The sequence below is a fragment of the Leptodactylus fuscus genome, chromosome 10, assembly GCF_031893055.1.
Source record: "Leptodactylus fuscus isolate aLepFus1 chromosome 10, aLepFus1.hap2, whole genome shotgun sequence".
NCBI lineage: Eukaryota > Metazoa > Chordata > Amphibia > Anura > Leptodactylidae > Leptodactylus > Leptodactylus fuscus.
This window is the reverse complement of record NC_134274.1, coordinates 35318143-35335580: the sequence shown is the minus strand read 5'-3', so window position 1 is coordinate 35335580 and position 17438 is coordinate 35318143. Positions and strand designations below refer to the sequence as shown.

At 45.5% G+C, this 17438-nt stretch overlaps 1 protein-coding gene, 1 long non-coding RNA gene and 1 pseudogene across 2 annotated transcripts; 2 read left to right on the top strand and 1 right to left on the bottom strand.

The window, feature by feature from the left end:
- Positions 1-1245: 1245 nt before the first annotated feature.
- LOC142183089 (uncharacterized) lies at positions 1246-1824 on the bottom strand. Its single transcript, XR_012711766.1, has 4 exons — positions 1797-1824; positions 1685-1718; positions 1507-1638; positions 1246-1466 (listed from the first exon to the last, which is right to left on the bottom strand). It is a non-coding gene; the product is annotated as an uncharacterized LOC142183089 (long non-coding RNA).
- Positions 1825-2867: 1043 nt separating this feature from the next.
- Positions 2868-5888, top strand: LOC142183061 (oocyte zinc finger protein XlCOF8.4-like). Its single transcript, XM_075257967.1, has 6 exons — positions 2868-2998; positions 3175-3342; positions 3420-3543; positions 3662-3759; positions 3889-3994; positions 4404-5888. Exons 1-6 carry the CDS (start codon positions 2918-2920, stop codon positions 5228-5230), a joined length of 1404 nt encoding a protein of 467 aa, XP_075114068.1. The 5' UTR covers positions 2868-2917; the 3' UTR covers positions 5231-5888.
- A 2591-nt stretch (positions 5889-8479) lies between these two features.
- LOC142183059 (oocyte zinc finger protein XlCOF8.4-like) lies at positions 8480-17378 on the top strand (annotated as a pseudogene).
- The last annotated feature ends 60 nt before the right edge of the window (positions 17379-17438 follow it).

The following is a 17438-nucleotide window of genomic DNA, read 5'->3' as shown; positions in this document are numbered from 1 at the left end:
ACATAGACTGTTATATACAGCTCTGTGTAGTCTGTGACCAGGACAGGTGTAGTGACTGCACAGCGCAACTGATCTGTTCTATCCTGACACTAGGACCACCGCAGATCAGCCACAGTTATCTGCAGTGTGACAGACCTACAGCCACCCCAGCACAGACCAAAGCACTGGCTAGTTCACACGGGGACATGGAGGCTGATTTTGACAGCTGATTTCGCGGCCAAATCAGCCTCCATAAAATGTAGCCCTATGTGAATTGCTAGCTTTTTTTTTTTTCTGCTAGATTGCTAGCAGAAAAAGAAGCGACATGACCTTTCTTCAGGCGTTTAACGCCTGAAAAAATGAATTGGAGTCTATAAGGCGCTGAAAAAACCGCTAGTGGTTTTTGGTCGCTTAGGGCTAGTTCACACGTGAACAAAGGGGCGGATTTTGACAGCGGATTTCGCTTCAAAATCCGCCCCTTTACAATGGTGGTCTATGTAGACCACCGGGCTTTTTTTTTCCGCTAGCAGCGGGCTGCCGCTAGCGGAGAAAAGAAAGGACATGCCCTTTCTGCAGGCGGAAGCCGCGCGGCTGCCGCTCCCGGCAGCTCCCTCCTATGTCAGCTCATTCATTTGAGCCGACAGCGGAGCGGAAAGCCGCGACCGCGATGGTCACGGCAGGCGGGTTTCGACAAGAGAGAGACGCGGCTCACCGCGTCTCTCCGTGTCAAAACCCGCGCAGGCAGTTCACGTGTGAACTGACCCTTATTTTTGCAGATGTTTTGGCAAAAACAGCGACTGAAACCGCTAGCGTTTTTTTATCATGTACTTTTTTTGTAGTGCAAAAAAAAAAAGCTTCAAAAAAACAGCGACTGAAAAAGCGTCAAGAACAGTGTCGAATGCAAAAAACAGTGTCCAAAAAAAGCGACGCTGAAAAATCAGTGACAAAATCAGCTAGGCTGCTAAGTCGCGGTTTCTGTCACCCAGGGCAGACATGTTGTAGTCAGTCACGTGCGGCTTCATCGTAGTCTATGGCAGAAATGTCACAAGTGACACACTACAACCAAAATCCATCAGGTTTGTATTTCCTGTGACTGTTGTGTCAAATGATGTCACAAATACAACATGGAGAAGCGCTGAAACTATTGTCATGTCGCTGTGTACCCCATGAAATGTACAATGACAGCTGTGCAAGGTTACATATGGCTCTGCTACACGGACACTACACAAACAGCTCTGCTACGCGGACATTACACACACGCACAGCTCTACTACGCGGACATTACACACACACACACACAGCTCTACTACAAGGACATTACACTCACACACACAGCTCTACTACGCGGACATTACACACACACACAGCTCTGCTACGCGGACATTACACACACACACAGCTCTGCTACGCGGACATTACACACACACAGCTCTACTACGCGGACATTACACACACACAGCTCTACTACGTGGACATTACACACACAGCTCTGCTACATTGACATCACACATACAGCACGGACATTACACAGCTCTACTACGCGGACATTACACACACACACAGCTCTACTACGCGGACATTACATACACACACACACAGCTCTACTACACGGACATTACACACACACACAGCTCTACTACACAGACATCACACACACAGCTCTGCTACATTGACATCACACGTACAGCACGGACATTACACACACACAGCTCTGCTACATGGACATTACACACACACAGCTCTACTACGCGGACATCACACACACACAGCTCTGCTACATGGACATCACACATACAGCACGGACATTACACACACACAGCACTGCTACATGGACATTACACACACAAACACACACAGCTCTACTACACAGACATCACACACACAGCCTGCTGTACACACCGCAGACTTTCTGTATTTACTAATTGTACTACACAAGCCCCTCCCCAAGTCCTCCCCCCGCACGTGACTGGTCACATGACCTCAGGTCCTACAGACACTATAGGACCTGCTATGACTGTGGAGCTTCAGGTAAGGTCCGGTCTTCTGGGTATTGTAGTGCCTTTGTGGGCGGAGACTTAGCTACGCCGGGTGTGTGACGTCATCACATTGGAGACTAGTGCTGACCTCACAAGTGTCCCCAGTTTCATAGACTCCCCCCCCCAATATCTGAGGAACCTTCTGGTCGGGAGCAGTGTCAGCATGTCAGCAGCAGAGGGCAGCAGCCTTCTAGTGCGGGGAGGAGGCGGCGCCGAGAGCTGTGATAGAGGGAGAGATCATGTGATCACAAGGTCACGTGCAGCACATCTAATGCACCCAGAGCCCCCATCTAACCCCCATCTCTATAGTAACAATCTTATTTCTACCCTATTATTATTACATTGCAGCAAGTGAGTTATACCTACAGAAACGTCGGCGGTTTCTCTATAGGTATAATGGAAGCTGAAAGTCTGCGGAGTGAAAAGCACTGCAGGAAAAATCGCTGTGTGTTACCGCCGCGCCTTTTTCAGCAGTGCCTCTTTCGCTGCAGCCCGCCACGTGATTGAGGGGGGGGTGTTTCGAAACGCCTCAGCTTGTTCATCAGGTCTGTCAATTAACCGCATATATTATGATGTCCATGTACTACCTGCATATATCATCTGCATGTCTACAATTTTAAGTATGTTTCATTAAAAAGAAAATTTTAATGAAAAGAGGATATCGCTGGACTCCATGCTCGTACAAAGTACAGCTCTTGGCTGTCTCCAGTGTTCCTATTGAAGTGAATGGGGGCATCAACCATCACCAGCCCCCCCGATATTCAGCCTGGCCGTGGTCAGGTTCACTGTGGAGCATGTTAAAGGTCTTTGTCTGGTTACTTGATGGGACAATCCCTTTAACTGTACTAATGTATTCCTTATCTGTTAGCAGAAGACCGAATATCATTCTTACAACTTTCAAGATGGACACGAAGAAGAAGAATGACATTTCAGAGAAGATCTTACACCTCACCCTTGAGATCATCAGCTTGTTGACTGGAGAGGTGAAGGATTCTGGGAGTGACGGGACGCCATTGTTATCAGCATGAGACATAAAGTCTTTTTATTTTTTATTACATTTATTTTGTCCAGAAACAATAAAGTGATATTTTGGGGCTGCATAGATATATGGTGGAGGGCCAGGACACCCCAGGAGCTGAAGCTGTGTCTTCATTCACAGGATTACTTGGTTGTGAAGGCATCTGGTGACCATGTGATGCCCCGGATCTCTGAAGAATTTAGCAGGACCCAGAGCTCCATCAAGGAGCCTCCACCTCATACACCGGGACATAAGAACAATAAGATCCGAAATCTTATCTACAAGATGCTGGAGCTGCTGACTGGAGAGGTGAGCGCTGCCGGGACATTATACGGTAACACAAGGGATGATGTGTCTGGGTGATGACTGTATCATTGTGTTGTCAGGTTCCTATAAGGTGTCAGGATGTCTCCGTCTATTTCTCCATGGAGGAGTGGGAGTATGTAGAAGAACACAAGGATCTGTACAAAGAGGTCATGATGGAGGACCAGCAGCCCCTCACATCAGAGGGTAAGAGGAGACTTTCATTGCTGTGAAGAGCAGATTTGAGGGTCACTTAGACACCCCCGTCATCTGACCACCATATAGACAATATATTCTATTCACTCACTATATGTGTCTTATACAGATTCAGGCAGTATGGAAAACCCACCAGAAGAAAGTGTCCGTCCTTTATATTCCCAGAATTGTCTGGAAGAAAATCCCAAGGTTCCAGCTGATCCCCAGGTAGATGGAGGTTACATGTGCGCTACTAATAAAAAAGAAATAACTAAGTGGTACCATGTGTGGCAGAGTGACTCCTTATATACTATATACTGCTGCTTTCCAGCCTTATGTGACCTTTGTGTTTTTTAGGATGAGGATGTGATTATTATTGACAACGATATTATAAAGGAAGAGCCTTGTGTGACGGGAGATGAGCTGTATGGGAAGGAAGAAAGTCCGTCTTATGTCAGTCCAGGTGTGAACAGTCTCTTATTCTAGGCCAGTCAGTGCATGCTAATAATACAATATCGGCCCAGCAAAGCCCGGCATGTAACCCATGTTATGTCATTGTGAGCTAGCTGAGCGGTCTGACTGATTCCTCCATTTTAGGCTCCCATGTACTGTCTGGTGTTCCTTTGCCTTGTCACTGTATGTGGGCTAGTACAAGCCACCATATATGCCATCTGATTCTTTTGTGACATTGCCTTTGTGTAGCCTTCATGTTGACTGACTCCTCCATTTTAGGCTCCCATGTACTGTCTGTTGTTCCTTTGCCTTGTCACTGTATGTGGGCTAGTACAAGCCACCATATATGCCATCTGATTCTTTTGTGACATTGCCTTTGTGTAGCCTTCATGTTGACCGATCTTCTTCTTTGTTCTCAGCCAGTGGACACGTGGACATGATCACCGCAGAGGAATATCACCTTTCATCTCAAGATGGTGATGTAGAAGACAGCGCTGCTCCTACTGCTGATATGTCTTCCAGTTCCCTCAGTCTTGAGTATTGTCTGCAGTATGGAGGACCGGCCGCGAAGCCTTATGAATGTTCTGACTGCGGGAAGCAGTTTAGTCAGAAATCCTACCTCAGCAGACATCAGACGGTTCACTCCGCAGACAAGCCCTTTACTTGTAATAAGTGCGGGAAGGGGTTTTCGCGAAGTGAATGTCTTCTTTTACATCAGCGAGTCCACATGGGTGTAAAACCATTTATATGTTCTGAGTGTGGAAAAAGTTTTGGGGGCAAATCCGATCTTATTAAACATCAGCGAACTCACACAGGAGAGAAGCCATTTCCTTGTGCCGAGTGTGGGAAGTCTTTTTCACGTAAGTGCACGCTGCTTCAGCATTACAGAACCCACACGGGCGAGCGGCCTTATACATGTATGTTATGTATGAAGAGCTTCACGTGTAAATCTGTTCTTATAGCACATAACCGGACTCACACAGGCGAGAAGCCGTTTCCCTGCACAGAATGTGGCAAATGTTTTACTTTTAGGTCAGACCTTGTGAACCATCGCAGGACTCACACAGGAGAGAGACTCTTCTCTTGTTCTGAGTGCGGGAGAAGCTTTGCTCGCAGATCCTCCCTAACTCAACATTGGCAAATTCACACGGAAGATAAGCGGTTTGTTTGTCCTACGTGTGGTAAATTCTTTACTCGTAAGTATACGCTTGTGGAACATCAGAAATCTCACAGGGATGGAACGTAACGCTGAGAAGTTACCTATAAGTCAGACAGGAGTGAAGCTGAACGCTCCTTTACTCCGCATGGATCCTTCACTTGGACCACGTCTTATAAAGTGCCCCCCCTCCCTATTCTGAGCTGCTAGTTTCAGCGCTGACAGGAGTTGTCCTCAAGTCTGGGAATGAAATTGTATGAAAAGAATCTGATGTTTGTAAGTAAATCTTGTGATCCTATCAATTGTGGAGCTCAGAGGACTGGAAATGGCATAAAATACAACAGAAGCTATAGGTACACGATAACCCCCCGGGCTATGCTGACTATCCTGTGCCATATATGCCGCCATCACCCCTAAGGTCATCCTACAGCTGACTACAGCCTCTTGTCTATTATGCTGTACTACCGGATGGGCTACCACCCCACCGTTACCATTGGCTGCGGGCCCCTTTTGGATTTTCTGTGTAAGAGTCTGAAGAAGTTCACAACTTTTGTGTAAAGTCCATTCTACCCCTAAGGTCAGGGATCAGCCGCCCTGTGGGTAGCCGGGCAAGTCACCGTTACAGAATAAGACTGTTGGAGACTACCGGAGCCGTGGCGGGATGAATCCAGAGAGTAGATTTTGTCATTTCATGTAATTTCCTGCCTTCAGTCAATTTCCCTCTTTAATTTTCCACATTGTCGTCTTGTTCTGGTAAATATTCGGGACCTTTATAAATAAATTCTTTTAAGAAAATGAAAAACTGTTTAGTTTTTCCCTCAGTTCAGTGTAAAGATGTGTTTGCTTCTTGGAGATACTAACTAAAAGGACAAACAACATAAGTATATGCCCGCCCCCCCCCCCCACCAAACATGTTATAGACCACCAGGGAATCTAGCTGTGTCAGACTTTACAGTAAGGTCACACACCTTGAATCTTAAGCAAGATGTCCGTCATGGCATAATCCTGGAGGTACACCCCTTTCTTAGCAGTATTTCTAGCTATGACATTTGCACATTCTAGCAATTATAGATATAATATATATTATGTGTGCGTTATATCTGCTCTCTGTAGGTGTTCACTCCTGTTTTGGCTTATAAGTATTGACCAGAAGAAATCTGAGGCTGGGGCCCCAAGTGGCGTAAAATACAACATTTTACAGTCCCTGCAAAGTACGTGGGGTTCTACCAAATCCCATCAGGAAAAATATGCGCAGCGGACTCTTTTGCAATTTCTAAAACCGTTGCGGTATGGAAATGGCAGCATCTCAATTATACCTATGGAAATGCCGACAGCTTCCTTATGTGTATAATGGAAGCAGGAAGTCCACAGAGAGAAAAAAATGTGATGAGATCTATAAGATAGATCAAGACTGTAGTGTTATAGGCTGGATTTGATAGATCGGTGTCTTCATCCAACATCACCTATGTAGTGATGGGTCAGTTTTGTGGGGACCTGACACCCGGCAGCCTCACCAATCAGCTTAAGCTTTAAGGCTAGGGCTACATAACATAACTACAAAGCATCTTCAGGTTTGTGATGTGACTCCATTCACTAACAATAAGGGTGCATTCACACTACGGAACGCCAGCGTGTATCACAGCCGTACACGCCGGCGTTACAGCAGGGCTGCCGGACACTTCCCATTCATTTCTATGGGAGCCGGCATGCGAGCGCTCCCCATAGAAATGAATGGAAAAAAGCAGTCCATTCATTTCTATGGGGAGCGCTCGCATGCCGGCTCCCATAGAAATGAATGGGAAGTGTCCGGCAGCCCTGCTGTAACACCGGCGTGTACGGCTGTGATACACGCTGGTGTTCCGTAGTGTGAATGCACCCTAAGACAACCCGGCGAGTTACAGCCAAAGTTACTGTGTAGCCCTAAACTTACAAGATGGCGGAGTTTGGTCTCTTCACTGCTTACTAAGCACAGTGCTGTACATTGTATAGTGGCTGCGCATGGTATACATGAGTCCCCCTGCGAACTTCCGGTTGGCACATGCGCAATGGAAGGGCGGCAAGAAGACTTCCTGTTCCTTAGTGAATTAACCAGGGCTGGGTATGTACTTCAGGGTATGGTCCTCGGGTTACGACGAGCCTGCTGCAGAACCTCATTTTCTGAATGCTATACAGTGTATAGCATTCGGCAAATGAAGGCTGATTGTGTAGCAGGCTCGTCCTTGCTACGAGCAGGTAAGTATGCTGTTACCAGTTGACTTTTTCTCATTGAAATGAATAGACCAGCGTTGATTGGCCAGTTGCCAGTGATTTGGCCAATCAACGCTGGTTCTGCCAGAGGCTCGTCTGAGGAGGCGGAGTCTAACATCGGACTATTCATTCCAATGAGAAAAACTCTTGCCTGCCCGTGGCAAGGACGTGCCTGCTGCAGAATCAGTGTTCATTTGCCGAATGCTATACATATATATAGCATTCGGCAAATAAATATATATACTGTATAGCATTTAGCAAATGAGGTTCTGCAGCAGGCTCGTCGTAACCACGAAACAGTATGCCTATACCCCTGCTAGACATGGCAAACTCTCAAAACCGGAAAGAGATCTTCGACCGGAAATAGGAAGGGCGGGACTTAATCCTTTGTTATTGTTGTCAAAGGGGGACTCATGTATAGCAGCTCAGCTCATTGTGAATCCCTTATAGGGCTCACAATGTTATTCCCCCCATCAGTATGTCTTTGTAGTATGGGAGGAAATCCACACAAACACAGGGAGAACATACAAACTCCTGGCAGATGTTGTCCTTTGCAGGATTCAAACCCAGGACTCCAGTACTGCAAGGCTGCAGCGCTAACCACTGAGCTACTGTGTGGCTCCAACTCAGGTACATTCACTTGAATGGGACTGAGCTACACACAGGCTATATGAGATATGACAGTGACATCACTGGTCTATGATGCGGCGCCATTGCCACTCCAGTTAGATGACCCCCAATCTGATAACTATGGCCTCCCCTCACAACAGCTCATCATTCTGGAGAACAAGGTGGTTGTCAGACAAGTTGTCACAGACGGGATGCTCTTGTGTTATTACTGTCCGGTTTACATCCTCTTCTTCCATGTGTTATATTAGTGTCAGGCTGCAGGGTGTCTTTTCCCCCTATAAGGCTGCTGGACCACAAAAACATGGCTGCGCCCCCCTGACAGTTTCGTGTCTGTGTATTATAGGTCTGGTCGGCCATCTCTAGGACTGCTGCAGAGTGCGGGATACAAGGTGCGAGCGCCGGGCGGGTGACACGCAAGTGGAACGCACGGGGGCCGGATATGCTAATGACTTCTGGGTGAGCAGGTCACGGTGGGCGGGAGCAGAGGAGACATTGCTGTGACTGGCAGCAGGTAATGGCAGGTATCCTAGCGCTTATTACATGTCTGCGCCTGCCTGGCAGCACTAGAGCGCCTTGTGCACACCTGCTGCGTTTTATTCCAGTTCAGTATTTTGGAGAAGCATGTTTACCCGTGTCCCTATTGTTCTGTATATGATAGGGAGCTAGCTGATACTATATGTATGACATAGCCAGGTATAGGCTCCAACTCCTTATTACACCATTGTCCTTCATGTTTTCTTCACCAGCCATTAAGACCTGCACGCTTCCCACAATAGGGGCATGTTCACATGTAGCGGAAATGCTGCAGATTTTCTGCTACAACCATTGATGCGATGTCTAAATCTGCAACCAAGTTCAGAGAAGGGCTAAATCTGCGCCAAAATGTCCTCGTAATGATTTGTAGCCACATCTGCAGTGTATGTGCCCTCACTACAGGGGGCAGGCAGCCTATGGTATTCCAGCTGTTGTGGGACCACAACTCCCAGCATGCCCACATGCTCTGCTCTACTTGCTGGGCAGTCCGTTCAATGATGTATAAGCCTTCATACGTGGTTTCTGATCAGTTTTTCTGATGCTTTTATCCCCCCATTTTGCATTTGTCTCTGAGGCTGAGCAGTTTGCTCCTTCCCCTTCCTTATCCATTATGTACACTGTTCTGCCATACTGACAGGAGTAACTGTCCAACAGCAAATAGCTGAGAAAACCCCAGTGAGTATAATATAGGAGATCCAGGAACACTGGGCTGTAAATACCTGCAGGTAAAACACAAGGAAATAACCACAATCTATGAGCACGGTCAGTAAATCTGCTGCTGTGTGTGAATAATACCCATCTGTAACCAGCAGCCAGAAGGACATACAAGTACATACGGTAGAAGACTTTTTTCTTACATTGTAAGATGTGAGATTTGCAGAATTTTCTGCCCTTTGCATAGAGCAACAGTTTGCAGATGTGTGGGGAGAGAATCATCCCTTTCCATCTGCCTTATGTGAAGAAAGAAAAGACCGCACCTCGACTCACTGTGACTCCATTATACTTAATCCATGGTATCTATGGACCAACCAAGCCTAACAATGGAGTGAACTGTAAATTATCTACAGTAGAAGGGAGTCACCGAGAGGCAGGAACGTTACAGAGGTTTTCCCCGGGAGTCACTTCGCCTCGTTCCCCCCATGTATACTGACAGGTACCTGCACACCTCCTATCAAATGGCTGAAAGAGAAATAAAATATGTCACATGTATGGCCATGGCTGTGATGAATTTGGGTCTCGTAAGCCATGGCTCCAGCCTCAACAGTGACCAATTTGGCCGTGCTCTTTCCCATCCTTGTCTCTTTGTGCCCCCATACAGTACAGCACCCTCTAATGGCCCCAACGTGCTATCATGCTCCTTGTGATCCAAACACAGTATAACATTACTATTCTAATGAATATATCATAATAATACTAAAGCCGGCCCTCAATACACAGGTAACAAGAGAGGAGGAGGAGAAACTCAGGTCCCCTCGGCAGGTGCTGATCACATGACCGGCGGTCAATCACCTAAAAAAGTAAGTGTTCACAGACAACCTAGAGAACCCCTTTAATTGCCTGCAACTACCTAATGACTTTAAAGGCTATTCCGGGGTTAATACCTGACTGTAGGGGGCAGCAGCCAGTCACAGACTGGTCAGATGTACAAGCTGCTTCTGGTGCAGGTTTGGAAGCAGAAAGCTCAGTCTGGTGTATGGCGGCCTGGAGCCTTCACTGCAGCTCAGATCCCACTGACCTCTATTTTTGCTGAGCTGCAGTGACGGTTCCTGATCACTATACGGGGACTAAGCTTTCTGCTACTAACCCTGTATTGTGTATATGATGGGAGCAGAAGTAGCTCTGTAGAGCGGATTGGTCCAAGGCGCAACTGTCGGCCCCACATCAATTAGGCATTTATGGCCTGTCTTGAGGATAGGCCCTAAAAACCTTAACCCCTGACAACCCCTTTAAAGGGATTGTCTAGGTTGCATATATCCTCACAATAGGTCATCAGTAAGAGATCAGTGGGGGGTCTTACATCTGGGACCCTGCCGATCAGCAGTCTGAAGGGGCATCATCATAGCTTACATTGCACACTGTTTCCTAGCAGCCTTCGGTGTATTTACAGCCTTGTCTCATGGAAGTGACCGGGACACGACTCTAATTTCATTGCATGACGCTCGGATGAGCAACGAAGCCCTTTCAAGAAGATGATGAACAGGGGTCTTGGGTATTGGACCACATGGATCTCTTATTGACGACCTTGATGCCCCCTGTAAATATCCAGTTTGTCAGTAATGTAACAGAATGCGTAGCTGCAGGGGGGGGACTGCTGTCAGTGACATGTGGACCCCCATACAGAAGGCAGGGACAGTTTATTATGTCATCTCTTAATACATAGCCCCCAATGAATTCGCCATGACACTTCCGTCTCCCACGCTGGCAATAATATGATGGAAGGAGCAGCTGGGTCCGAGCGGTCCCAGATCATCTCAGCAGTGAAGCTTTACTCCTCTGAAATAAAATGAAAACCAGAGAACCTGCCGAATAACTCAGATTATAGCAGGGGTGTCGCATACACAGTGGGCAAAATTAAAACGCGAATAAATTCTCGGACCAACCCATGACCTTATTTATTTAGAAATGTCTTCAATTGAGTAATTTTTCCTTCTTATCAGAGATAACAATGAACCTTTCTATTTTTGCAGTTTGTTTTTATGGCGTTCACTCTGCATTAATAATGACATGACAGTTTTGTCCATCGAGTCGTTACGAATACGACGATACCAGATTTATATTGTTTTTTATTATGTTTTGCCTCTTATATAAATAAAACATTATTGCTGTGAAGGGACAACATTGGAATAGTTTCTGCTTATTATTCCCAACTGTCCCGGATTCAGCGGGACAGTCCTGGATTCCGGGTCCTGTCCTGCTGTCCCAGTTGGTGGGAGGTATTTCCTGGCTTCAAGAATTGAATACAGTAGTGAAGCAGGAGAGCTTGAGAGGGGTACTTGTAACCTCTGGGAGGAGAATGGGCTGCAGGGCGTTGCATTGTGTATAGAAAACATGGTGAGCACAATTTTAGGGTACATCTAATTGGGCTGGATCTCATCATTACTGTGTCATGGCAGAACCGCGTTTCTGTAGATTGTGTTCTTGCTGCAGATGCAGTTTTGCCATAATGCAATGTTGTCACTGTCTGATATGCAAACACTACCCTGTGTGAATGTGGCCTTACTAATCTGGCAGAGGCAGATAGGACAAAGCTCCTCATGGTAATTCTCTATCTATCAGACCAGGCTTATACATCCCTGGTTACTATGGGAGGCCTTTCATAGCATCATTGCTGGCCCCATGACTTGGCTATGATTTTTCTAGGCCTACATAAAGTTATTTTTGTCTATTTTAGATGGTTTCCCGGTTGAGTCCATATTAGGTCCATTACTGGCATCATCATGATGGATAAAGGAATCAGTAATAAGAACGAGAAGATGCTAAACCTCACCCTGGAGATCATCTACCTGATAATGGGCGAGGTGAGGGATTCTGGGAACCATGTCACCTAACTTCACGTACCTCTATTAATACTACAGACGTGTGAAATGTGCAGAGAAATGTACATGGGAATACTTATCCGTGTCACTCTCCATACACAGGATTACACGGTAGTGAAGAAAACATCTGGTGAGTGCGTGACCTGCAGCCGCCGTGTATCACACGTATGGAGCAATAGCACGCGCGCCATCTTGGATCCTCTGTCTAACTCTGTGATCCATGAGCAGAAGATCCTGGACCTCACCAACAAGATCATAGCTCTGCTGACTGGAGAGGTGAGCGCTGCTGGGACATTATATGATACAGTGTTGGCCAAAAGTATTGGCACCCCTGCAATTCTGTCAGATAATACTCGTTTTCTTCCAGAAAATGATTGCAAGCACAAACTCTTTGGTATTAATATCTTCATTTATTTTGCTTGCAATGAAAAAACACAAAAGAGAATGAAAAAAGTAAAATCATTGATCATTTTACACAAAACTCCAAAAATGGTCCGGACAAAAGTATTGGCCCCCTCAGCCTAATACTTGGTAGCATAACCTTTAGACAAAATAACTGCGCACAACCGCTTCCGGTAACCATCAATGAGTTTCTTACAATGCTCTGCTGGAATTTTAGACCATTCTTCTTTGGCAAACTGCTCCAGGTCCCTGAGATGTGAAGGGGGCCTTCTCCAAACTGCCATCAAGAGATCTCTCCACAGGTGTTCTATGGGATTCACGGCTGGACTCATTGCTGCCACTTTAGAAGTCTCCAGTGCTGGGTAAGAAGTGGGGTCTTCCTGGGTATCCTACCATACAGTCCCTTTTCATTCAGATGCTGACGGATAGTACGGGGTGACACTGTTGTACCCTCGGACTGCAGGGCAGCTTGAACTTGTTTGGATGTTAGTCGAGGGTCTTTATCCACCATCCGCACAATCTTACGTTGAAATCTCTTGTCAATTTTTCTTTTCCGTCCACATCTAGGGAGGTTAGTCACAGTGCCATTAGCTTTGAACTTCTTGATGACACTGCGCACGGTAGATACAGGAACATTCAGGTCTTTGGAGATGGACTTGTAGCCTTGAGATTGCTCATGCTTCCTCACAATTTTGCTTCTCAAGTCCTCAGACAGTTCTTTGGTCTTCTTTCTTTTCTCCATGCTCAATGTAGTACACACAAGGACACTGGACAGAGGTTGAGTCAACTTTAATCCATTTCAACTGGCTGCAAGAGTGATTTAGTTATTGCCACCACCTGTTAGGTGCCTCAGGTAAGTAACAGGTGCTGTTAATTACACAAATTAGAGAAGCATCACATGATTTTTCAAACCGTGCCAATACTTTTGTCCACCCCCTTTTTTATGCTTGGTGTGGAATTATATCCAATTTGGCTTTTTGACAATTCTTTTTATGGTTTTCCATTGAAGACAAATTGAATGAAGATAATAATACCAAAGAATTTGTGATTGCAATAATTTTCTGGAAGAAAATGAGTATTATCTCACAGAATTGCAGGGGTTCCAATACTTTTGGCCAACACTGTAATATGTCTGGGTGATGACTGTATCATTGTGTTGTCAGGTTCCTATAAGGTGTCAGGATGTCGCTGTCTATTTCTCTGCTGAGGAGTGGGAGTACGTAGAAGGACACAAGGATCTGTACATGGACGTCATCATGGAGGATCCCCAGCCCCTCACATCACCAGGTAAGGGAGACTTTCCCCAATGATAAAGAAAAGAGCAGTTTTGTAGGTGACCTAGATACACCAAGTCATATATACACCATGGGGTCAGTCACTGTATATGGTCCCCACAGATGGATCCGGTAATAGACGCTCAGCAACAAGATGTCCCGGCTCTGTGTACCCCAAGACGGGTCCTGAGAAAAATCCCAATGTCCTAAAGGGTCATCAGGTAGAGACCTAATACCATGCGAATCTGCACTGTGAATTATACAGCCAATACACAAAATAAGAATATGTTTAATGTGTCATTTTGAGTTTTCTCTCCATTTTTATAGGCTGAAGATCTGGTAATTATTAAAGTAGAAGAGCTAGAAGGAGAAGGAGAGGCCTGTCTGTGGGGTGAGGGCCCGAATACAGAGGACGACATTCTCACAGATACCAGTTTAGGTGAATAAAAGCAACCAAATGCAGATCCTTAATCTCTGTCCCATATTCTTCATCTAGTGAGGAAAATGCCTGCGCTAAGTGAGAGAATGAAATGTCATTAGACTCCTATTCACACCATGCCGGCGAGTGCTACTGTAAAAGGGAGTCCCAAGGGATCTCCCAAACCAAAAATCCAGGGTACGTGCTCTTCATCCCAGATAGCCTAGGCGTGGATACAATGGAGAGTACACGGCCCACAGCTTTATTGGCAACTAAAATGTCAGAGATAACACATTCCAGGGTCTTGTTACCCCTTAGTCAGATCACTGATGTACACACCATATGGAATATACAGTATACAGTCCTATGAAAAAGTTTGGGCACCCCTATTAATCTTAATCATTTTTAGTTCTAAATATTTTGGTATTTGCAACAGCCATTTCAGTTTGATATATCTAATAACTGATGGACACAGTAATATTTCAGGATTGAAATGAGGTTTATTGTACTAACAGAAAATGTGCAATATGCATTAAACCAAAATTTGACCGGTGCAAAAGTATGGGCACCTCAACAGAAAAGTGACATTAATATTTAGTAGATCCTCCTTTTGCAAAGATAACAGCCTCTAGTCGCTTCCTGTAGCTTTTAATCAGTTCCTGGATCCTGGATAAAGGTATTTTGGACAAACAATTCAAGTTCAGTTAAGTTTGATGGTCGCTGAGCATGGACAGCCCGCTTCAAATCATCCCACAGATGTTCAATGATATTCAGGTCTGGGGACTGGGATGGCCATTCCAGAACATTGTAATTGTTCCTCTGTATGCATGCCTGAGGATTTGGAGCGGTGTTTTGGATCATTGTCTTGCTGAAATATCCATCCCCGGCGTAACTTCAACTTCGTCACTGATTCTTGAACATTATTCTCAAGAATCTGCTGATACTGAGTGGAATCCATGTGACTCAACTTTAACAAGATTCCCGGTGCCGGCATTGGCCACACAGCCCCAAAGCATGATGGAACCTCCACCAAATTTTACAGTGGGTAGCAAGTGTTTTTCTTGGAATGCTGTTTCTTTTTGGACGCCATGCATAACGCCTTTTTTTATAACCAAACAACTCAATCTTTGTTTCCAAAATGAAGCTGGCTTGTCCAAATGTGCTTTTGCATACCTCAGGCAACTCTATTTGTGGCGTACGTGCAAAAACGGCTTCTTTCTCATCACTCTCCCATACAGCTTCTCCTTGTGCAAAGTGCGCTGTATTGTTACCGATGCACAGTGACACCATCTGCAGCAAGATGATGCTGCAGCTCTTTGGAGGTGTCTGTGGATTGTCCTTGACTGTTCTCACCATTCTTCTTCTCTGCCTTTCTGATATTTTTCTTGGCCTGCCACTTCTGGGCTTAACAAGAACTGTCCCTGTGGTCTTCCATTTCCTTACTATGTTCCTCACAGTGGAAACTGACAGGTTAAATCTCTGAGACAACGTTTTGTATCCTTCCCCTGAACAACTATGTTGAACAATCTTTGTTTTCAGATCATTTGAGAGCGGGCTGTCCATGTTCGGTGACCATCAAACTTAACTGAACTTGAATTGTTTTGTAGAAAGAAATGGTCCAAAATACCTTCATCCAGGATCCAGGAACTGATTAAAAGCTACAGGAAGCGACTAGAGGCTGTTATCTTTGCAAAAGGAGGATGTACTAAATATTAATGTCACTTTTCTGTTGAGGTGCCCATACTTTTGCACCGGTCAATTTTTGGTTTAATGCATATTGCGCATTTTCTGTTAGAACAATAAACCTCATTTCAATCCTGAAATATTACTGTGTCCATCAGTTATTAGATATATCAAACTGAAATGGCTGTTGCAAACACCAAAATATTTAGAACTAAAAATGATTAAGATTAATAGGGGTGCCCAAACTTTTTCATAGGACTGTATATTATGGTATACACATCAGTCTACTGAGGAAGGGGTAATAAGAGACTGAAACACATTATCTGTGTGTGACGTATACTCCCCATTGTATTCAAGCCTTGTCTACCTTACATGAGGAGCATATGCCCTGTTTTTTTTGGTTGAATGGCCTTGGGACTCCCCCTGTATTCTGGATCCCATGGCTAGTGTGGCAACTCCCAATGACCTCACTGATCTCCTTCTGTAATACATTAATATTATGGGCCTTTTAGCTGGTAAGAGTTGTTCAGTGTTTCTGTAGTAATCTGTAATGTTTTCTGTAGATGGATCCAGGATTATGAATGATCTGGAGAGACGTCTTGTTTTGTCTTCTGATGGTAACCCGGATTCTGACACCCCCAGGTCTCCAGGACATTACCCAGTTTCTCCAGTTATATGTTCATCACTCGATATACCAGATGCACATACTGCTAGACAAGCTCCAGGGGGTGGCAGCAAATACCGCTGCCCTGAATGTGGGAAATGTTTCACCCAAAATGGCTCCCTTAATGTACATAAGAGAATCCACACAGGGGAGAAATGCTTCTCGTGTTCAGAATGTGGGAAGTTGTTCATGCGTAAGTCTGACCTTGTCCGACATTACAGAGTTCACACCGGAGAGAAGCCCTTTGTGTGCTCGGAGTGCGGTAAGTGCTTCAGTCAGAAGTCTAAGCTTGTCAGTCACCAGCGCACCCATACAGGTGAGACCCGTCCCCATGTGCGGAGTGTGGAAGATGCTTCACAAACCGATCCCTTCTCCTGACACATCTGAAATACCACTCCGGGGAGAAGCCCTTTCAGTGCTCGGAGTGCGGGACGGCTTTCCAGTACAAGTCCAATCTTGTTAAACATCAAGTAATTCACAGAAAGGCAAAACCCTATCCTTGTACGGAGTGCGGCAAATGTCTGACCAACAAGGGTGCCCTCATCTATCACCTGAGGACCCACACAGGGGAGAAACCCTTCTCCTGTGCAGAATGTGGACGAGCTTTTACAAGTAAAGGACACCTTGTCATATACCAGCGGACTCACACCAGGGAGAAGCCATTTACTTGCACAAAATGTGGGAAGTGTTTTGACCGTAAGGCGGACATGGCGATACAACAAATGATGCACAAAATCCAGGAGCCCTTCTCATGATGGGGAATATTACAGACAATAATACATGAATCCTAAAGCATCACTTCTGTCTCCTCAACCGGTAAAAAAAGGGGAAAATCCTAAATAAAACTCACCCTAACTTACTTCACATCTGTTTCTTCTTAAGACCGCCGAGGGATTTAGTGTTTTGTTAG